Source organism: Garra rufa, chromosome 21 (assembly GCF_049309525.1).
Source record: "Garra rufa chromosome 21, GarRuf1.0, whole genome shotgun sequence".
Lineage (NCBI taxonomy): Eukaryota > Metazoa > Chordata > Actinopteri > Cypriniformes > Cyprinidae > Garra > Garra rufa.
Window position 1 is genome coordinate 24661454 of NC_133381.1, and position 22941 is coordinate 24684394.

The window sequence follows — 22941 nt, forward strand, 5'->3', positions numbered from 1 at the left end:
AGAACATTTCATGTTGAAAACAAAAAAGCAAGCCCTTCCCAGATTTTAAAAATAACGCAAAAAATAACATAACGCATTACTTTCCATAATTCCATAAGTAATGTAAATAAAAAGTAACTTTCCCTAACACACATTCATGGGGTGATGTTATTTACACTACCCTTAACTTTGGGTTTCTCCTGGAGAAATATAGTAAATGTAGTTTTAGTCCAAAACGTAAAAAAAATAAAGATATGAGTAGCAAAACAACAATATTTGTCTTGTATTCCAGATTTTATCTTGTTTTCCAGAAGTGTGAGAGTAAATATATGTATAACTTTACAAAAGATTTCTATTTAAAATAGACATTGTTCTTTTGAACATTTATTTGTCAAAGAATCCTACAAAAATGTATCACTGTTTCCACAAAAGTATAACGCAGTATTAAATATTAAACAGTTTCAACAGTGATAATACAACATCCGAATCTCCGAAGGATCATATGACACTGAAGACTAGAGTAATGGCTGCTGAAAATTCAGCTTTGTATTACTGAAGTAAATTACATTTAACCATATCTAAAAACAGATTCTGTTTTATTTGAGTAATATTACACAATAATACTTAAATTCTGTGTTTCTCTTGTAGCATTAGTCCAAAAAATCACACTGCAGAAGTCTTCTTTAGTTATAGTATATCAGTATTCAACATTTTGTCTTGTCCAGTTAAAATGTCCAAACAAGAAATGGCTTCAGGTTGAATAGCAAACATGTTCACTCTGTTAGAAAATGCACTAAATGATTTGCAGCTTAAAATGCATTTAACCTTTAAAGACATGACAAGCATATAAAGAATTCAGATGCAAAACCCTCTAAAAGCCACCTCAGTCAAAAATGAGATAATGATACTGAGTAAATGCTCTTGACACGTAGTATACATCCATCAAATACCTTTACTTAAAACTCACTAAATCCCAGCCTCAGCCCAATCAGATGTACCACTACTTGGATAGAAACCAATACATCCTGCTTATTTTAAAGAAAAACGTCAGATGGATTTAGAGGCTTTTGCATCTGAACTCTTCATATAAATAACATGGGAATTCTCTCTGACATTTTTATTGAAATACCCTGATTCCCTGCTCTCCTCCAGGCAATATTTTCAGCTTGTGAGTTAGGGGTCTTTGACCTTCTCCTCCAATCCCAAAAGCCCATCAGTGCAGCTGAAGTGGCACAGAAGCTTGGCACCAGTGAAGATGGTGTAGAGCGTTTACTGGATGTTCTGGTTGCTATTGAGATTGTGGATGTGAAAGTGGTACAGGGAACAGGTGAGCTGCCCTAAACTATTTTGTATTCCACAACAAACAGCTTTTTACAAACTATAATGTAAAGGTGATAAATGTCAATATTTGTCTGTTCATAAAATCATCCAACTGTTGCGTCTAGTTTGTTATTCAAATATTCACCAAGTGTCCCCAATTCTTTCTCCTGTCTTCTCTCATAGCTTTTTACAGCAGTACAGATGTTGCTAATCTATACCTGGCCAAGAGCAGCCCAAAATCTCTCCATGATTTAATCATTTATAACTCTCAGACCATCTATCCACTCTGGAACAATCTGGTAGATGCTGTTAGGTAGGCATTGCAGTTTTTATCCTCCATTAAAGGCCTTTAATAGTTCACCCAAAAAACGAAAATTCTGTCTTTAATTACCCTCATGTCATTCCAAACCTGTAAGACCTTTGTTCATCTTCTAAACACAAATTAAGATATTTGTGATAAAATTCGAGAGCTTTCTGACCCTGCATAGACGGCAATGCAACTAAAATATTCCCAAGCCTAGAAATGTAAGGACATCAATAAAATAGCCCACATAACGGTTAAATCTTAATTTTGTGAGTGTCTGTTTTATGAGCATCGAAGAATGACAGGGATGACAATAAATTGTTGAATAAAGTCTTTTTTTTTTTTTTTGAGCACTTGTGGGTAGCACACCGACATACAGCGTTGTTGCACTTGGGGCGTCCCGTGTCCAAAGTGTCCACTTAGCTTCCTGTCAATTTTGATCTGTCCTATCAAAATAAAGGCAAAATGTTTAATGTTGTCCTCACCTTTCTGGCCCTTAAAGGAACACTCCACTTTTTTTGGAAATAGGCTCATTCTCCAAACTCCCCCCGAGTTAATAAGTTGAGTTTTACCGTTTTGAAATCCATTCAAAATCCGTTCTCCTGTTCTGGCGATATCACTTTTAGCATAGCTTAGCATAGATCATTGAATCCTATTAGACCAATAGCATCGCGTTCAAAAATGACCAACGAGTTTCCATATTTGTTGTATTTAAAACTTGACTCTTCTGTAGTTATATCGTGTACTAAGACCGGTGGAAATGCAAAGCTGCGAGTTTCTAGGCTGATAAGATTAGGAACTACACTCCCATTCCGGCGTAATAATCAAGGAAGTTTGCTGCCGTAATATGGCCGAAGCAGGCGGAGTATTATAAGAAATGAGTTCCCAGCTAGTTTAGCATTTGCACATGTGCTGCGTGGTATTACTGCTCCTGCTTCAGCCTTATTACTGCAGCAAACTTCCTTGACTATTACGCTGGAATGGGAGTGTAGTTCCTAATCTTATCAGCCTACAAAATTGAAGCTTTGCATTTCCACCGGTCTTAGTACACGATATAACTGCAGAAGAGTCAAGTTTTAAATAGGACAAATATCGAAACTTGTTGGTCATTTTTTAATGTGATGCTATTGGTCTAATAGGATTCAATGATCTATGCTAAGCTATGCTAAAAGTGATATCGCCAGAACAGGAGAACGGCTGAATGGATTTCAAAACGGTAAAACTCAACTTATTAACTCGGGGGGAGTTGGAGAATGAGCCTATTTCCAAAGAAAGTGGAGTGTACCTTTAAACATTTCAGTTGCATTGCTGTCTATGCAGGGTCAGAAAGCTCTTGGATTTTATCAAACAAATCTTAATTTGTGTTCTAAAGATGAACGAAGGTCTTACAAGTTTGGAACAACATGAAGGTGAGTAATTAATGACAGAATTCTCATTTTTGGGAGAACTACCACCGTATGAAAAACACTTGATCCCTGGCCACTTTAAAATCCTTCCTCTGTGATAAATGTGTCTTTGTAGTGATTTTCACATCAGGATTTTTGATCAATGAAAACAAAGCCTTACCTTTTAGTAAAAAAATCAAAAGATCTGAAAACCTTTCAGGGAAGGAAAGAACCAGAATGAGAAAACCTTTGGTCTCCCATCTGAAGAGATCTTCTCTGCCATATACAGGTTTGTGTGATCAGTTTTCTGTAGTATTTGCACTAGCAGTACTCTGGGTGAATGTTTTTGTTGTCCCTAGACGTCACTAGATTAAAAGTCCTTTCTTTGACTCCAGTGATGCAGTCTTAAGCGCTTAGCCCCTGTACTGTGTAATTCTAGGTCATGGACTGTAAAGCAATTCGAATTTTAGGCTTTATGACAGGCCGTTCCCATGTCTGGGAGGGAAAGTGTGTGTGCTATAGTGTGAGCTGACTATTATGTGTGTATGTGACTGTGAAAGAATGACTTGTGTTATTGTATGTATGTTTTGAATCGTTGGGGTTTTAGTGATGATGATGATGTGTGTGTGTGTGTGTGTGTGTGTGTGTGTGTGTGTGTGTGTGTGTGTGTGTGTGTGTGTGTGTGTGTGTGTGTGTGTGTGTGTGAACGCATCTCATGCTCTAGTAATTTGGGTGCCTGGGATTATGTAGAGATATGAATTCATCTTTGTTTTGTATTGATTTTGCCCATAATTTTATTACATTTATACCTGTAATTTTATTTCAAGATTGTGCTTCTGTTTAAAGTCAGTTTGTATGTTATCAAAGAGATATAAGTGTATGAGTATAAGTGTCAGTATCTGTTTTTTTTTTTTTTTTCAGTTTGAATCAATGTGGAAAAGATCCATATGTTGACACCAGTGTGTATGTTTTGTTTAGCTTAAAATCTGATATTCATTCATATTTAAACAAAAAATCTAATGTTCGTGCTGATGTATAATACCTTTAGCATTGTTTTTTTTTTTTTGGAGATACACTGCTGTTCAAAAGTTTGGGATCAGTATGTTTTTTAAAGAAGTCTTTAATGCTCATCAAGGCTGTGTTTATTTGATTAAAAATACAGAAAAACAGTAATATTGTGAAATATTATTGCAATTTAAAATTGTGATTTTCTGTGATGCAAAGCTGAATTTTCAGCATAATACTCCAGTCTTCAGTGTCACGTTATCCTTTAGAAATCAATATGCTGATTTATTGTCAATGTTGGAAACAGTTGGGCTGCTTTATTTATTTATATATATATATATATATATATATATATATATATATATATATATATACAGTCAAGTCTGAAATTATTCATACCCCTGGCAAATTCTGACTTAAGGTTACTTTTATTCAACCAGCAAGTTTTTTTTGACAGGAAATGACAAGCTTCTCCCAAAAGATAATAAGACGATGTACAAGAGGCATTGTGGAAAAAAATATTTCTCAGCTTTTATTTACATTTGAACAAAAAGTGACATGTCCAAAATTATTCATACCCTTTGCAAACTGTCACAGTCTATGGGAAAATCCAAAGTTCTATACCATTCCAAATAGTCCAGCAATTATAGGAAGCATTTGATTGCTGTAATAGCTAATAAAGGCTTTTCTATTGATTATTGAGAAGGGTATGAATAATTTTGGACTTCGGACACTTTTTGTTCAAATGTAAATAAAAGATGAATATTTTTTTCCACAATTGTGTCATTTCTAAAAAAAAAAAAAAAAAAAAAAAAAACTTGCTGGTTGAATAAAAGTAACTTTAAGTCAGAATTTGCCAGGGGTATGAATAATTTTGAATTCATTTTGCTATATATAAAAAAATGTGTATTGTTTTACAGATTTTTATTGTAAAGAAATACTTTAATCAGCAGCGATGTGTTAAATTAATCAAAAGTGACCATAAACCATACAAGGTCAACTCTATCTGTTGACTCTGGTGTTAATGTTTTATTTCAGGTCAGAAGAGGAGATGCTGAAATTCATGGGACTGATGAACTCTACATGGGTCATTGATGGCCATGACATAGTGACAGCATTCGATCTTTCTAGTTTCAAGACCGTTGTAGATCTGGGAGGTGAGTATAAATGTTGTTTTGGTTCTTTCCTAAAAATAAAAACTCACAAGTCATGTTATCTTGAGATGCTTTGCAGGCTGCTCTGGTGCATTAGCGCGAGAGCTGGCTAAAGAGTATCCTTCCTCTACTGTCACGGTTCTGGATCTCCCGGCTGTGGTCCAGACGGCTCGGCAGCATTTCGCCCAGCATGATGACACCATCTGTTTTCAAGAGGGTGTGTAATGATGCATCGTAACATTGTTAATGGTTCGCATTTGACCGATTATCTGTCTTTCTAAAATTGTCAATAACAACAAACAGTGTAATGGCAGCCCTGAGGACAGAATAGTTTAAATTTGTTGTGTTATTATAGTTGAAATAAAAACATTTTTCTTAACTAAAATATAAATAACTGGGAAAACCTAAAACTAAGATACTCAAAAAATTACCTTGAATTAATGTTTTAGTTTTTTTAATACATAATAAATTATAAAACCATCTCCATTAAACATAAACACAATAAACACCTGATGGCAATACCATTGTGATGAATTTTTTTTTTTTTTTATTATACTAGTAAGCACATTAACTAAGAAAATTATATACATATATAAGTAAAACTACACTAACATTCAAAAGTTTGGGCCAGTGCGGTTTTTTTTTTTTCAAAAGGAAGTTTAATTCAGAAAGGATGCATTAAATTGATTAAAAGTGACATTAAAGACAAATACACAACCAGTCAGAAGTTTTTGAACAGTAAGATTTTTAATGTTTTTAAAGAAGTCTGTTCTGCTCACCAAGCCTAATTTCTTTGATCCAAAGTACAGCAAAAACCCTATTTAAAATAACTGTTTTCTGTTTGAATATATTTTCACATTTTATTTATTTCTGTGATTTCAAAGCTGAATTTTTAGCATATTTTATTCCAGTCACACGATCCTTCAGAAATCATTCTAATATTCAGATTTTCTGCTCAAAATACATTTATTATTATTATGTTGAAAACAGCTGAGTAGAATTTTTTCAGGTTTCTTTGATGAATAGAAAGTTCAGAAGAACTGCATTTATCTGAAATAAAAATCTTTTGTAACATTATAAATGTCTTTATCATAACTTTTGATCAATTTAAAGCAACCTTGCTAAATAAAAGTATTAGTTTGTGTAATATTGATAATAATAATAAATAAAAAAAAACATTTTGAACAGCAAATCAGCATTTTAGAATGATTTCTGAAGGATCGTGTGACACCAAAGACTGGAGTAATTATGCTGAAAATTTAGCTTTGATCAAAAGTATAAATTATCTTTTAAATTGTATTCAAATAGAAAACAATTCTTTTAATTAGTAAAAATATTTCAGAATTTTACTGTTTTTGCTGTACTTTGGATTAAATAAATGCAAACTTGGTGAGCAGAAGAGAATTCTTTAAAAAACATTACAAATCTTTCTTTGTCTTGTAGTGTACATTGTTACAATAGATTTTTATTTATAACATTTATACTTATTTACAACTTTTATAATTCATAATTTATAATATTTATAATTTATATGTTAATTTATGCAATATCATGTGACACAAAAGACTGAAGTAATGGCTGCTGAAGATTCAGCTTTGCCATCACAAAAATTTAATTTAATTTAAAAACTGAATTTTAGATTTTAATAATATTACACAATAACACTGTTTTACTGTAATTTTTCATCAAATAAATGCAGCCTTGGTGAGCACAAGAGTCTTAAAAAATTTTACAAATTGATGTCAAAACTCAAGATAAAAACAAAATCAAAAATGTATATCTATCTTAACTCTAGTAAGGCATTTCTAATCTATAAAACAATCAGGTATTGTTGTTTTGTATTTGTAGGAGACTTTTTTGAAGGAGAAATCCCTCCTGCAGATTTATACATTCTAGCCCGGATCATTCACGACTGGAAGGAGGAAAAAAACCTCAAACTACTAAAGAAGATTCATACAGCTTGTCATCCAGGTGAGAAAAGATGTCATTACCTGGTTGATAATATCAATAAGTAGCTTTAAAATGATAGCATCTGACTTGCTTTGTCATCTTCACTGTGTCTATTCAGATGGAGGCGTTTTAATCGCAGAGGCACTGCTGTTTGAGAACCGCCGGGGTCCAACTATGGTTCAGATGTTTTCTCTAAACATGCTAGTCCAGACAGAAGGGAAGGAGCATCCACCCTCTCATTATACACGTCTGCTTACCGAAGCAGGATTTAGAGACGTGCAGGTCTGTCGGACCGGAAAATCATACGATGCTATTTTGGCACTCAAATGAACATGCTCAAGTGTATTCATGTGAGCGCCGTCAGTAATCAGACCCCTTCTGCCTTATTTGCAGACAAGTCACTAATCATGTTCATGCACATATCAGACATTTGTTGTTCCACCTTGACTTGTTTTGTAGTTTTAAAACAGTTATAAAGCAGAGCCCTCTCCTGATTCTTATAATTCCTTTAAAAGACTGTTTTAGTACCAATTAGGTTTAGTTATTTGTGAACGTGACTCCTGAGGCCTACCAGTTGTAGTCTGAGAGGGGTGGGATAAGGAGCTGTTTTGGATTGGCCAGTGATGTGTCAAAATAAGCTCCTCCCTCTCTATCCCGTCTTGTGTATCTATGCATTGTTGTCTCGACAGATGGTTTAGTGTGACCCCTAGTGGTTATTTGTTGAACTAACACATAAAAAAAAAAAAGCAAAAAAATAAAAATAAAACACCATTAGTTGATTTTTAGCTAAGGAAAGTCTGAACATCAATTCCTGGTCTCGTTCCACTTTAACAATATGCTTTTTGTGTCATACAACTCATTTTTAGTGAAAACCTTGCACCACCCTTGACCTTGTGCCACACATTTATAGTTGTTCAATGAGAAACAATGAAATAAAATGAAACAATGACCAAAGTATTTTGTTGTGAAGTGATCCCATGTGATTTACAGCTTTTGTATTATTTGTGACCCTGGACCACAAAAACAGCCTTAAAAAAATTCACAGATAATTTACTCACCCCCTTGTCATTCAAGATGTTCCTGTCCTTCTTTTTTAGTCATGAAGAAATTATGTTTTTTGAGAAAAATATTTCAGGATTTCTTTCCATATAATGGACTTCTATGGTGCCCCTGAGTTTAAACTTCCAAAATGCAGTTTAAATGCAGCTTCAAAGGGCTCTAAATGATCACAGCTGAGGAAACGATCAGTTATTTTCTAAAAAAATTGACAATCTATATACTTTTTAACCTCAAATGCTCGCCTTGTCTAGCTTTGCGTGAAGTCTGTGTATTCCGGTTCAATGCAGTTAGGGTAGGTCGAAAAACTCCGATCTCATTTTCTCCTCCACCTTTAAAATTGCCCTACATCGCTGCAGAAGTACCGACCCAATGTTTACAAAGTTAACGTGCAAAGAAGATCAAACACCTTTTACAAAAAAAGCTAAAATGGCAATTGTCGGATGATTTTTAAGGTTGGAGAAGAAAATGAGATCGGAGTTTTTCGACCTACCCTAACTGCATTGAACCGGAATACACAGACTTCACGCAAAGCTAGACAAGGCGAGCATTTGAGATTAAAAAGTATATAAATTTTACAATTACAATTACAATACAATTTTTTTTTAAGAAAATAACTGATCCTTTCGCCAGATAAGACCTGGCTGGGATCATTTAGAGCATTTTGAAACTGCATTTTGGCACCATAGAAGTCAACGTAAATTCTTTATGACTGAAGAAAGAAAGACTTGAACATCTTGGATGACAAGGGGATGAGTAAATTATCTGTAAATGTTTGTTTTGGATGTGAACGTCTTCTTTGAGTAGCACGGGTAAATTTGTAGCAATAGCCAACAATACATTGTATGGGTCAAAATTATTTATTTTTCTTTTATGCCAAAAATCATTAGGGTATTAAGTAAAGATAATGTTCCATTAAGATATTTTGTACATATTCTATCATAAATATGTCAAAATGTAATTTTTGATTAGTAAATTGCTTTGCTAAGAACTTCATTTGGACAACTTTAAAGGTGATTTTCTTAATATTTTGATTTTTTTTTTGCAGTCAGATTGCAGATTTTCAAATAGTTGTATCTCAGCTAAATATTGTCCTATGCTAACAAACCAGATCTTATTTTTTCAGATGATGTTTCAGACTCAGCTCTGCAAAAAATCAACTCTTTTTATTGCATGGTCCCTTTAAATGCTAATGAGCTCTGCTCGCCCCGCCCCTCTCTGCTGTGGGATATGAGCTGTAATGTTTACTTTAGCCGCATTTAGCGGCGAAATTTGTCAACAAGCACATTATTAAGAAAGGCCATTTGCAAAGATGCCTAAAAACCCCTTATACTCACTTCTGCTGTGGGTGAAACTGCATCAGAAACGATTTGCACAAACATAGATGCACATGTAGATCGGGATTGCCGCTTTCCTTTTTAAAAATCTGCGTCTTCACCGGCTCAGATGTCGGGAGCAAATGACGACTGCTATGTTCATTATTACATCCAATAACAGAACACCTCAATCGCTCAATCTGAGACCTGAGTCACACAATGGCGATCGGAGTCGGACTGTTTCAGCTCGTTGAGGGCGGGTCTAAGGTAAGGCGCTCATGTCAATCAACTATCGTGGAAGCAGCACATCGACAAGAAGCTGAGAATAAACTGATTTTAAAAAGGGGATATTACTTTTAAAGATTAAAAAAATACCACTGGGTGGATTTTTATCATTGTAGAGTGGATGTGTACACAAATTGCCAACACACATTAATGTTCAAACAACATGTAAAAGTGAGTTTTGCATCCGATGACCCCTTTTAAAATATTACATGTGATTCTGGACCACAAAGCCAGTCATAATGGTCTTTTTTTTTATTGAGATTTATACATCTGAAAGCTTTCCATTGATGTATAGTTTATTAGGCTAGAACAATATTTGGCCGAGATACAACTATTTGAAAATCTGGAATCTGAGGGTGCAAAAAATCGAAATATTGAGAAAATCGCCTTTTGTTCAAATGCAGTTCTTAACAATGCATATTACTATTTTTTTTATATATATTTACAGCAGAAGATTTACAAAATATCCTAATGGAACACAATTTTTTTAACCATACAATGCATTTTTTGGCTATTGCTACAAATATTCCCATGCTATTAAAAACTGATTAGTAGGCAAAGTGGTGAAGTAATATTGAATCTTTTTTTATTTACAGATGTTTCCAATTGATTCGTAGGTTTTAACCCGAGCTTTAAAAAAAATCCCTGTCATCATCTCCAAAACATATTATGAAACAGCCGAGATGGAAGTCATGATGATAATCCCCTGTTTGTGCGTGAGCGTGCACGCACACTAGCTCCCCCTGCAGGTGGACGGCACAGCGGCGGCGGCAGCGCGTATACGTAACCTGCATGTGTTTGTGTGTGGGGTGGAGGAGAGGCGACTACTCAAACTCTGAGCAAGCGCCACATAGAAACGCCAGCGCAGGACCAGCAAGACCTTTTTATGTAGGTACGCTACATTTTCTCACTGTGCTGTAGCATACATGTTTAAGAGGCAGGGACGTGCTAGTGTTTTCCAGGATTTCCGCGAGATCTTCATGCAGATGGTCCGGTGCAAATGTAGCACGTCATTAAAATGGCGCCAAAAGACTAAGTTGAGCAGCAAATTAAATTAAATAAATAAGTGTTTACGTGCATTTGGCCTCTGTATTAATTTCTATAAGCTCCCGATGTGATTTGGCTTGATATTTGGTAGTTACTTTGAATCGCGTAGCTGCTGGCCGTGCGCGCGCATGTGTGTCCCAGCGTCATATCGCAAGTTAGGCGCGCGCGTCCTGGCCTGACTGTGCAGCTTATCTTATTGAACCTAAGTTATATGTTTTGGAGTTAAACCAGCATATGGCATCAAATTCATGCCCATATTGTGCAGTTTTAGTATATATATGAATTTTGGTTATGTTTCAGAGGAGTGCTAGAGATTTTTGCCCGTGCCACGGTCTGGGTTGGTCCGGATTCAGCTCTGCCATGATGTTGGGAAAATAACGGTGGAAAAATTTTAACTTTTCTTTAGGGGTTGCGTTAGGAGTGAAATCCGCCAAATGTATGTATTTGTGCAGCAACAATTAGTTTTCTGATCGACGATTGTAGCAACGCACTTGTGTGTTCATGGTACTATAACTTAACTTAAATATACAAGTGCAGTAGAGGTTTTGTATCAAAACAATGTAAAAAATTAATTCAGATTCAGTGGGGAAAAACAATAATAATAGTTTGTTTTCAATTTCGAACTGGCATTGAAATGGACAGCTATGTGACGTCAAGGGGCGTGGTCTGTCAGTAGCGTCACATGGAGCATTTGCGCTGCGTGAGCTGCTGTTTACATGAAGTGGTAGACGTTGAATTTGGCCAGAATTATTGGTTTGTTTTTTTAATATAATGCAGTTGAAATTAGCAAATGGTTGTGAGATTTTAACGTTGTGTCTTTAAATTAACTTATAACTTATGGTTTGATTTAAGTCATTACGTATGGCAGATCTAAACCGTTTTTTGCTTAATTAGTCGAATAAATACTAACACGATTTCTGTTATTCTTTAATTACAAATAGTTCGGCTTTAACCGTGTTAAGTGTTACATTTTCGGTATGTAATTAAAAAAAAAAGCTTAAAGCTGGAAAGTGCATTATGCAAGGATTGTTTATTTTTTAGTGTTTAAGGCTTTTCAGGCATTACAAATTAAATTAAAAATTGGATTTTAATTGAATATATAGATCTAGCCGCTAAATTGATATGTACACGACATATTTAATGTGAAGAACAGAATAACCTACTTAAAGGTGAAGTTTGTACGTTTCACGAACATCTCAGTCTGCCATTGGTCGGTTCAACAGATAGTCCCGCCCTCAAACCAACGCTATTGGTTGCAGTGTTGTTATGTTGCGGTGCTCAACCAAACAGCAGCGGTTGTACAGCGCCGCTTTTTGGAAGAATCGGTGTACGATTTAACATTACTTATACGGTGATTTTGCATATTAAGCACGAATGGAAATATATTAAATTTAATCTAAGTATTTAACATAGCCTGTAAGTTGAGTTAGGCTTGTAAAGTCTTCTTTAATTAACTCTTGAGTCTGCCTGTCTCTGCTGGCTTCAGTCTGTCAAGTTGTGGCTGGCTGGGGAAAAGCCAGCACTCAGCAGTCATCTCTGCAGGATCAGTTTTCAGGAATGTTCTGCTAATGTTTAATCAACCTTTGCAGATTTCTGCATCACTTGAAGGCCACGGCAGCTGAAGATGAAGCGAAGCCGTGTCCCGAGCACCAGTGAGGACTCTGATAATGGAAGTAAGTAGACCGAAACTTTATTTTCTAGTACTGACTTGCCTCGAGTCATCTTATATTCGCCCTTCTGGCAAAACTGAACTTGCATGTTGTTAAAGGGACAGTTCACCAAAAAAATTAATTTCTGTCATTACTCACCCTCATGTCATTCCTAACCAGGAAGACCTTTGTTCATCTTCGGACCACAAGTTAAGATATATGTGACCCTGGACCACAAAACCTGTCTTAAGTAGCACTGGTATATTTGTAGCAATAGCCAACAATACATTGCATGGGTCAAAATGATCAATTTTTCTTTTATGCCAAAAATCGTTAGGCTATTAAGTAAAGATCATGTTCCATTAAGATATTTTGTATGCTTCCAGATATCAATATGCATATACATTGCTAAGAACTTCATTTGACAACTTTAAAGGCGATTTTCTCAATATTTTGATTCGATTTGACCCTCAGATTCCAGATTTTCAAATAGTTGGATCTTGAACAGATATTGTCCTATCCTAACGAACCATACATCAATGGACAATCAATTTATTCAGCTTTCAGATGTATAAATCTTAGGGTTGGAAAGCTCTCAAATTTGATAAAAATATCTTAATTTGTGTTCTGAAGTTATTACAGGTTTGGAACGACAAAAGGGTGTGTAATTATTGACAGAATTTTTCATTTTTGGGGGGAACTATCCTTTTAAAGTCACCATGAAATCAAAATGGACAATTCTTATTTTTTGTAATATTGTTTTGGAATTATGAATTATCTGTCCACATCAGTTTTTTTTTTCAGATTCATTTGCCCTAATCATTTTAATCAAAAACCTAATCTCCTTCTTGAAACAACATAATTTTTCTAAAGATGTGTGCAAAGGCGAGACAATAATTTATCACCTCCAGGAACCTGTCACTCACATAAATCACATTAGTTAGCAAGCAACAACAAATCAGTTCCTTATTGAAAAATAAAGAAGTTCCAGCTTACTTTTTCTTTTAAGAAGCTCTATCACTCAATAAACAGAAAAGAATAGATGCTCACAATTCCTGTTATGCTGCCTTTAATATTCAGCCCTTTAGTTAAACCCCTCTCCTTATGCAAAACTAATATATTGTTATCTTTCTTTCTCAGAATCTTCAACATGAGATTACATGCATGTTTTTCTGTCTATTTCAGGTAACTCCACATCCTGGTCTCAGCACTCCAAGCACAGGAAACAGAATGGAAAAAGACCCTCAGAGGTACACAGAACTGCCTCAAGCTTTATACTGCCGCACATACGACCCTAAAGTTCAGGACAAACCAAGCCGATGGTCGGTGCACGTCTGTCGGGCTAGTTTGTTTGATGTGTTCCACAAGTTGGGTCTTGTCGGACTCGCATCAACTGAAGTTTCCCTGATTCAACATGTTGAATCAACGTTGGGCCGTTGGTGCACGTGAGAACTCTGATTGGATATTTACTCGAAAATGAGTAAAAGGGATAAAAATTAAGGAAATGAAGGTGGCACAAACAAGACTGTTTTAATGTTACGTGTTCTTACTCTAGCAGTCCAATATGCAAATATTTTCATGACAACATGAACTGTTTAAAAATAAGAACGTTAACATAACAACATAATCAACATAACTGAGATTCCAAATGGTAAGCAAACACTGCTTTGTTTACGTTTTGTATATCTCGCATATCCTTGTTTTAGTTTCTGCTTTTGAATGACAAATATACTATTGATAGCTACTGATAAAGACAATTAATTCCTGTCACATAGGCGCGGAACGCACATGTTAGTTTTCAGTCTGCTGTAATCTGTGCAGTGTGTTCAAGTGCAGCTTTTCGATCCAGACCCTGCCGACGTGAGGCGACAACAACGTCGGCTTTCGTCGCCGCTAGTTCTTTGAAGTCGGCTTGGTGTGTCCCGGCCTTAACAATGCATATTCTGATAGCTACACCCCCTGTTTTCTCTCTCCTCCAGGTGTTCAGGACAGACCTGATCACTGCTATGAAGCTGCATGATTCACACCAGCTGAATCCAGAGGATTATTATGAGCTGGCCGATCCTTGGCGGCAGGAGTGGGAAAAAGGGGTTCAAGTCCCTGTTAGTCCCGACTCCATACCGCAGTGTACAGTACGGTATGAGTTGTTTTTTCTATTTTTTTCCATGTCAAACTATTTTTATTTAATGGCTGCAGTTAATTTGTTCCTGTTTTCTCCTTTTCCTGCAGCACTGTAGCTGAGAAATGCCCCACTCCTCTTTTCATCAAGCCGAAGAAACTGATTCGCTCATCTGAGTCATCAATGCTGGGGTACGTGGGTATTCAGACACTAGCTGATGGCATGTGTCGTTATGACCTGAATGAGGAGGACGTAGCTTGGCTGCAGATTGCTAATGAGGAGTTCAGCAAGATGGGTGAGCTGGGTTTTCATTTGATCCATTATGCACTCAAACAAATGCCACGTGGATTTAACTGATTTGTTTGTAGGCATGCAACTCCTGGATGAGCTGACAATGGAGCGGGTCATGGAGGAGTTTGAGCGCCGTTGCTATGACAACATGAGCCACGCCATGGAAACAGAGGAGGGGCTTGGCATTGAGTATGATGAGGACGTGGTGTGTGACGTTTGTCAGTCCCCTGATGGCGAGGATGGCAACGAAATGGTGTTTTGTGACAAGTGCAACATCTGTGTGCATCAGGTGTGTGTGTGTGTGTGTGTTTGTGAATTTGAATGTCTGTGTGGGTATATGTGAATTATATAACAATGTACCTTTCCACAGGCGTGTTACGGTATACTGAAGGTTCCTGAGGGCAGCTGGCTTTGCCGCACCTGTGCGCTGGGCATCTTTCCCAAATGCCATCTGTGTCCTAAAAAAGGCGGGGCTATGAAACCCACTCGAAGTGGTACCAAGTGGGTCCACGTCAGCTGTGCCCTCTGGATACCAGAAGTAAGGTTGCATGCACAAACTCATAAAGGCTTTTATGTAAGATATTAGAGTAGTGTGTGCTCAGACTGGTCTTTGTTGTGTGCTCTTTATCTCTAGGTAAGCATTGGTAACCCTGAGAAGATGGAGCCTATCACTAATGTGTCTCATATACCCAGCAACAGATGGGCTCTAATATGCTGCCTGTGTAAAGAGAAAACAGGAGCTTGTATTCAGGTACGCAGTACTGATGTTTATTGTTTTTTATTATGCTATTCACATACGATATTCAAAATCTTCTAGAGGGTCCAATGTGCATTTTTAAACCTGAATATTTTTTTTCTAAATTTTAACCTTGGAAAGTAAAATAATAACAGTTGATACCATCAGTAATTTAAAGTTAAAGCATTAAATCAAGTTATTTTTTTTAAATAAAAAAAGTTAGGCATACAAAATGAATACTATTTCTAAAGTTAGGCATGCAAAATGAATGCCACAAAACCAGCCATAAGGGTACTTTTTTTTTTTTTTTTTAATTGAGATTTGTACGTCATCTGAAAGCTTTCCATTGATGTATGGTTTGTTAGGATCGGGCAATATTTGGCTGAGATACAACTATTTGAAAATCTGAGGTTGCAAAAAAAAAAATATATATATATATAAATATTGAGAAAATCGCCTTTAAAGTTGTCAATATTAAGGGTGTACTCACACTAGGCACGGTTGCCCTGAACCGGGCCTGAGTACGAGTGTCCCCGCTCCCCTCTCCCCCTCTGGCCCTGCACTCACATAGGGTTTCAGCATTCGTGCCGGAGCACGCTTACGTCATTATGTTGCGATGGTTTCAGGATAAACAGGAAGAGCAACGCTCGCGCTGAACGTGAAATAGTTTACTTTGGATAATTATTTAAAATCGGTTGGTCCGCGGTGGTCCACAGCCCTCTCAACGCCTGTTGTTAAACAGGTCTATCGCCTTTGTGGCACGACAATTTTCACGCAATCGTGCTGCTCGTGTGAGGAGGTTGTCAATTACCAGCTGAAGTGCAGCAATGACTTTGCAGCTTTGATTACGGACTACAAAAACGTTTATTACCTCGCAAAAGCATGACATCACGCGTCCTGTTCCGTGCTTCAGCACGGTTAGCGCTCACACTGCATGCGAACCGCGCCCGAGTCCAACTGAACCGTGCTCTGGCCCACCTCTTCCGCCCCGGGCACGGTTCGGAGCGCTCACACTAGTCAAACGAACCGCGCTTTGGTGGTCAAAGGCACTCGGGCACGGTTCAAACTGCCTAGTTTGAGTACACCCTAAGTTTTTAGCAATGCACATTACTAATCAAAAATAGCATTTACAAGATATAAGCATTCAAAACTCACAGTTTCTAACTTTTGATTTTGATGACATCACCCTGCACTTCAGCTTGTCATCAAACTTTCTGTCTAGTCAAATGCTCTCTAGAATCCGAAGCATCCCGTCCCCTATACTATAAATAGACATTAAAGCTGCATCTGAGATCGGTCACTTCTTCACAGTATTTGTATTTTCTGGCACATAGTGCACTATATAGGGGATAGGGAATGATGTAGTAAGAATGTGATTGTGGCTATCATACGCTGTCAAGTGTGGCTAAGCGGCTCTGGCCCAAGCTGTGATATAAACAAAACACTATTGGCCATTTAAAATGTTTCAGTTGAAATTATGTCAACACATAGAATAACGCTGCGTGTTTCAAAGCACTTCAGTGGACCTTTAAACCTGACATCTTCTCTTTCTGAATCCCCCTAGTGTTCTGCCAAAAGTTGCCGTGTGGCGTTCCATGTGACTTGCGGTCTTCAGTGTGGATTAAAGATGAACACCATCCTCACAGATGCGGATGAAGTCAAGTTTAAGTCTTTTTGTCCCAAGCATTCAGGCATGGAGTGGAATGAAGAAGAGGGAGATGATGACAGACCAGTGAAGGTCCAGACCAGCGAAGAGAGAGGGAGAAACAGGGCAGTAGACATCTCATCCTCTTCACAGCCCAGGCTCACACAGAACCCAGAAGAGACCAGACTCAGCGAACGCAAACTTCGAGTCCAGCAGCTGGAGGATGAATTCTATCGCTTTGTCGCTGCTGATGAGGTTGCAGAGCACCTTCAGTTGCCCCTAGAAACTGTGGACTTCCTGTTCCAATATTGGAAATTGAAAAGAAAGGTGAACTTTAACCAGCCGCTCATAATGCCGAAGAAAGAAGAAGAAGACAGCCTTGCCCGACGGGAACAGGAAGTGCTTTTGCGGCGACTCCGCCTCTTCACGCATTTACGACAGGATCTAGAGAGGGTAAGTTTTGCAAAGCCCTTCGGTTGCCACATTACCTCTTGAATCAATATAAGGGAAGACAGCAGCAGCCAATCACAGCCCTTCCTACATGATTTCAAATAAGCAGTTAGTATGTTGCAGATAGTTAAGTGTGGGTTTTTGTGGTTAAAGGAGAAGTTCACTTCCAGATCAAAAATTTACAGATAATTTACTCACCCCCATTATGGGTAAAACATTTTAGGATTTCTCTCCAAATAATGGACGTCTATGGTGTCCCTGAGTTTGAACTTCCAAAATGCAGTTTAAATGCAGCTTCAAAGGGCTCTAAATGATCCCAGCTGAGAAAGAAGGGTCTTATCTAGCAAATTTATTTTTCTAGAAAAAAATAAAATAAAATTTACAATTTAAATAAAAATTTAAAAAGTTTGACTGGTAGTGAATGAAGAAAAAAAAAAAAAAAAACATTCTCCAGTCATCAAATGTTAGATTCCATTAATAATATCCTTTTTTATTCAATAATATTGTGGGTAAAATCAGTGGGGGTTTGTTTCTAGGTTTTAAATTAGTGTCATCACTAACATTTGATATAATTTCTGTCGTTGTGTTGAGCTGTCATACCACAGTCATTACAGTTGGACCATAAAATATGTTGCTAGGCCAACCCCAAATGAACGAAGACGTCAGTAGTGGAGGAATTAGAATTATTTTTGTGGTAATAATAAGATACCAGATGGAAATGTGATTAAAAAAAAATCTGTGAATCCCAGCTGCAAGAATTTTAGATCGGTAACCTAAAAACTATTCCCACTGCAAAAAGGAAATTATAGACTAATAATAAACCATTTCCACAGGGTAGATTAGCTTCTAGATCAGGGATCATCAAATCTGGACCTCGAGATCCGTTTTCCTGCTGAGTTTAGCTCTTACCCTAATCAAACACACCTGAGCATGCTAATCAAGGTCTTCAGGATCAGTAGAGAACAACAGGTAGGTGAAGCGTGATCAGGGTTGGAGCTAAACTCTGCAGCGCATTGGACCTCCAGGGTAAGATTTGGGGAACCCTGTTCTAGATTGTTTTATTGCCACTACTGAGAGCATGTCCTCCATGTGTGGAAATGCACTTCACACTTAAAGTGATAGTTCAGCCAAAAATGAAAAGTAAGTCATTTAATTATTCCTCTTCATGTTGTTCCAAACTCATAAGACCTTTGTTCATCTTCACAACACAAATTAAGATATTTTTGATGAAATCCAAGAGCCTTCTGATCCTGCATAGACAACAACGCAACTACCGAGTCTTCAACGGGTGTCCATTAGAGTACCATGACTCAGCTATTCTTATAACTATGAATATAAATTTATGGTTGAACCACTGATGTCACTTGGAATATTTTATAGATATTCTTACTACCTTTCTGGGTCTTAAACATGGTAGTTGTGATGCTGTCTATGCAGGGTCAGAAAGCTCTTGAGTTTCATCAAAAATATCTTAATTTGTGTTCTGAAGATGAATGAAGGTCTTACAGGTTTGAAATGACATGAGGGTAATTAATGACAGAATATTCATTGTTTTTGGGAGATTTAGTTTGTCTCACCTATATATATATATATGTGTGTGTGTGTATTTAGGTGCGTAATTTGACGTACATGGTCAGCCGTCGTGAAAGAATTAAACGGACCTTGTGCCGAGTGCAGGAGCAGATCTTTCATCACCACGTCAGGCTTCTGGAGCAGGGACGTGTCGCTGGTTAGTATGACGCTTACTGCACTCACCTGATGAATAATTGATCTGTCTAGTCTGTTTTTCTCCTTTTTTTAACCTTCTCTCCTGTTTATCTTAGGTATATCTTCTACTAGACGTTTGGAAGAGGCCATGTTTTACTTTCGGACAGCACCTCCCGTACCTGCATCCCCCCAGCCTCTAAAGGGTCACTGTGGCCAGAACAGCGCCCTTCAAAATCATGAGAAAGGGAGCAACCCTTACAGAGTCTCAAAGCATATCGACACAGACAAGCCTACAAAGATGCCCAGACTTGAAAGCCTGGTCATGGACAGTGTTCCCAGTTCTGGGGTCGTCGATTCGGGCTCTGGAGCTTGTAAGACAGCGGCATCAGCAACATCAAGGCGTTCGGAGGGCAGGCTGAGGAGCAGTGACTCTCACAGAAGAGATGAGGAGAGCGAGCGCCCCCTGGAGGACAGGAGGAGGAGGACGAGCAAGCTGTGGGAACAGGTGTCTATAAAAGACAAACTAAGACATTCGAAGTCTGTTGAGGAGACGGTGAAGAACGAGACTGAGCATGACAACATGGATGACAGATTAATGCTGTCTCACAGCAGAACCTCTGCTAGTTCTGTAGTCACTGCTTCGACCACATATAACGGATCGCCGAGGAAGACCCACGCAAGCCAACATCAGGGAAAAATAGTGCCAAATGGAACAACGGGGCGGCATCTGAAAAACTGGGGCAGTTTTAGAATCCCTAAACGAAGTGAAAGAACGTCAACGGGGAAAGACGGACAGGATGGAAATGATGTGACGGACCAAAATTCTTCCTTAACTTTTAATACGAGTCCCGCCTCACCCCCACAAATCAGGACCCGGCTGAGGACGGGAAGCGAGAACCGAAGCCATGTGGAAGAGTCTGATCTTGGCCAGACAGAACAGGGCAAGAGGTGTCACACCCAAAGACTTCGAAGCCCGATGACTAGACGTTACGGTTCAGACGTGATCCAGCGTGGAGTTCTTGCATCATAAAATGTGTCCAAAAATATATATTTCTCATTTTTCTCATGTGCTCTTCAATGAAAGGCGAACAGGTGGAATGATATTTATTTTTCTATTCTGTAATTTCCTGCTGTTGCTGAAACTATTTTTTTGAGTGTACGTTTAAAACATACGCAGAGAGGTTTCAAAGACCAAACGATTGGCTGTTGAAGAAGAAGAATATCTTCTGAAACTTCAAATCAGGTGAAATTAACTGGCACAATTTTTAGATGAGTTACGAGCACTTATTAGGGTGTTACCAGCGTGAAACGAAGCCAGTATGGCCCAACTGTCTTAAGTCCCACAGAATTACTGCACTTAACTAAGCACTTAAAATATATCTGACCACAACCAGTGTCCAAAATTTCGGAAAGACTTTTCAATTAATTTCTCAGTATTCTGCTAACTTAAAAGGCCATCATGTTTATGTGACGTGTGCCATACTTACATTGTGGCACCTTTTCCTTCTCAGGTAAAATCTGCTTATATTTGTACTTAATTTATAGTGTTACGTCTTGTTTTTATTTCAAACAAGCTGAGTGTGTAACAGGTCAATGCCTTACATGTACTCTCTTTGGTCTCGAAGTAATTCCTTACCAGAAAAATACAAATAATAAAAAAACAACTCTTTTCTCTTAACCATATTCTTCAGCAATAGATGGACTCTGTAGTTCCAGACAGACAAATCCACACTCAGTATGATGACGTTATACTGTGTACGCCATTCGCAGCTCTGTTCAGGAAGGCTTTTAACAATCATTTACTTCCAGTATCCATTACTTTGAATTCACTTTTGCACTTGGTATTAAACAATAACACAAGACACTATCATAGGTCTAATGAAGACACTGTTGCGTTGAAAGGACTGATCTTCTTGACATGGTTGCCTTGGAGTAGTACTCAAAGTATGTGTTCTTGCATCTTTTCTTTATAGCTGTAAATGTCCTTTCTCATGCAAAATGTGAGTTGATCTCCTCGAGAAAAAGTTTATCTTGTGCCTGAGTGTTTTTGTTGAGATGTTGCACTAGAGCATTAGCCAGAGAGCTTGGTATAACTGTGTTCACAGACAAAAAAAAAATGTTTCTACATGTTTATATAATCAAGCGCTGCTGTATTTTTCTTCTTTCGTTTTCTTTTATTCTTATGCAATACTTTAGTTTTGTTGCAGATTGTGAATAAATTTTCTTGAGGTTACTTCTGGAGATGTCTGGATTGCTTACTGCACTACTTCAGGGCTTCAGACTAAAAATTGACAAATGATAGACATTGGCTCCTACAATTACACCATATTTAGAAAGCAAATTACTTTTTTGGTTGGCAAATTACAAGTGGTTTACTTGCCATTTCATGCTGTCATTGTAGTGGTTAAGGGTTTAGGCGCATAGCGCTGAAACGCTATTGTAACTGTTAGAATGGTCACGGATCAGCGATCTCGATGTAAAACTGATTGTGCAGACTAAACCGTAAGTCGTAGAGACTTGAAACTTGGAGGGATGGTAGTACTCACAACATGACCTAGACTCGCCTTAATTGGCCTGACGGGGGCGCTACAATGAACAGAAGTATGAAATCGCTCATAACTCCTAAACCAGGGATGCCAAACCCTGTTCCTGGAGATCTACCATCCTACAAAGTTCAGCTTCAACCCTAATCAACCACACCTGAACCAGCTAATTAATCTCATAGACAGCACTTGTTGGAGCAGGGCTGGAACTAAAGTCTGCAGGTAGGTAGAGCTCCAGGAACAGGGTTGGGCACCCCAGTCCTAATCCATCAGTAGCAGGCTCAAGTCTTATGCAGTCTTATGCCGTTGGAATCCTTGGCTCACGGTGGACAAAACTCACGCCTCAGATTTCATTGCGAGCCTGGCAAAATTTCCAGTTGTTTCACATTAAAAAAAATAGATAAAAAAAAACTACTTTTGCGAACTAGTCTTAGGTTTTTCACCAGAAAGATTCTCTGGAGATTGATTATCAATAATTATAAAAAAAAAAAGTTGAACTTTCAACCTACCATCGCAAAGGGACACCAAAACGTTTAAAAAGGGACAGGGCCACTTTTAGTTAAATGCCAAAATGCCTGTAACTCCTGAATGGAATGACATATCTTTGCCAAACAATGTTTACCAGTTTGGGGCGTTTTACTTAAGCAATAAGGTACTTGAGGCCGTGCTGTATCGTGAATAAATCACGGCTGAAGGGCGTTGTTAGGCATGACGCGAAGCATTATAAAATGGTTACCACACAATAAAAATATTAATATCAAAAATATATATTAATTTATATATATTAGGTTGTACATTTTCATAAAGTAAAATCATTAACTGCCTTCCGCTGTAAAAAGTAGTCCCTAACTGCTAAAGCTTTGTTTACGTTGCTAAGGGTGGTTACTAAGGAGGTTCAATGATACACAGAACGTTGAGTGAAGCGGTCGTAGCCGTGCTGTATCATAAATAAAACACAGCTGCTGACCAATCAGAATTGAGGAATGGAACTAACCGTTTT

The 22941-nt window shown here is 37.7% G+C and overlaps 2 protein-coding genes across 3 annotated transcripts; both read left to right on the forward strand.

Moving 5' to 3' along the window:
• The first annotated feature begins 971 nt into the window (after window positions 1-971).
• On the forward strand, window positions 972-8054 carry asmt2 (acetylserotonin O-methyltransferase 2). The gene is made up of 8 exons (XM_073826573.1): window positions 972-1025; window positions 1132-1306; window positions 1483-1612; window positions 3209-3277; window positions 5032-5150; window positions 5227-5364; window positions 6996-7118; window positions 7216-8054. The coding sequence occupies exons 1-8, from the start codon at window positions 972-974 to the stop codon at window positions 7425-7427; spliced, it is 1020 nt and encodes a 339-aa protein (XP_073682674.1). The 3' UTR covers window positions 7428-8054.
• A 2479-nt stretch (window positions 8055-10533) lies between these two features.
• jade1 (jade family PHD finger 1) lies at window positions 10534-21631 on the forward strand. Of its 2 annotated transcripts, none has more exons than XM_073826644.1 (11): window positions 10534-10642; window positions 12391-12474; window positions 13636-13700; window positions 14430-14587; window positions 14680-14864; window positions 14938-15149; window positions 15231-15398; window positions 15495-15611; window positions 17161-17694; window positions 19303-19420; window positions 19515-21631. In XM_073826644.1, the coding sequence occupies exons 2-11, from the start codon at window positions 12426-12428 to the stop codon at window positions 20426-20428; spliced, it is 2520 nt and encodes an 839-aa protein (XP_073682745.1). In that variant the 5' UTR covers window positions 10534-10642; window positions 12391-12425; the 3' UTR covers window positions 20429-21631. The 2 variants fall into 2 exon arrangements, with proteins under 2 accessions (XP_073682745.1, XP_073682746.1); XM_073826645.1 differs by having other exon boundaries at window positions 10551-10646.
• Window positions 21632-22941: the final 1310 nt, after the last annotated feature.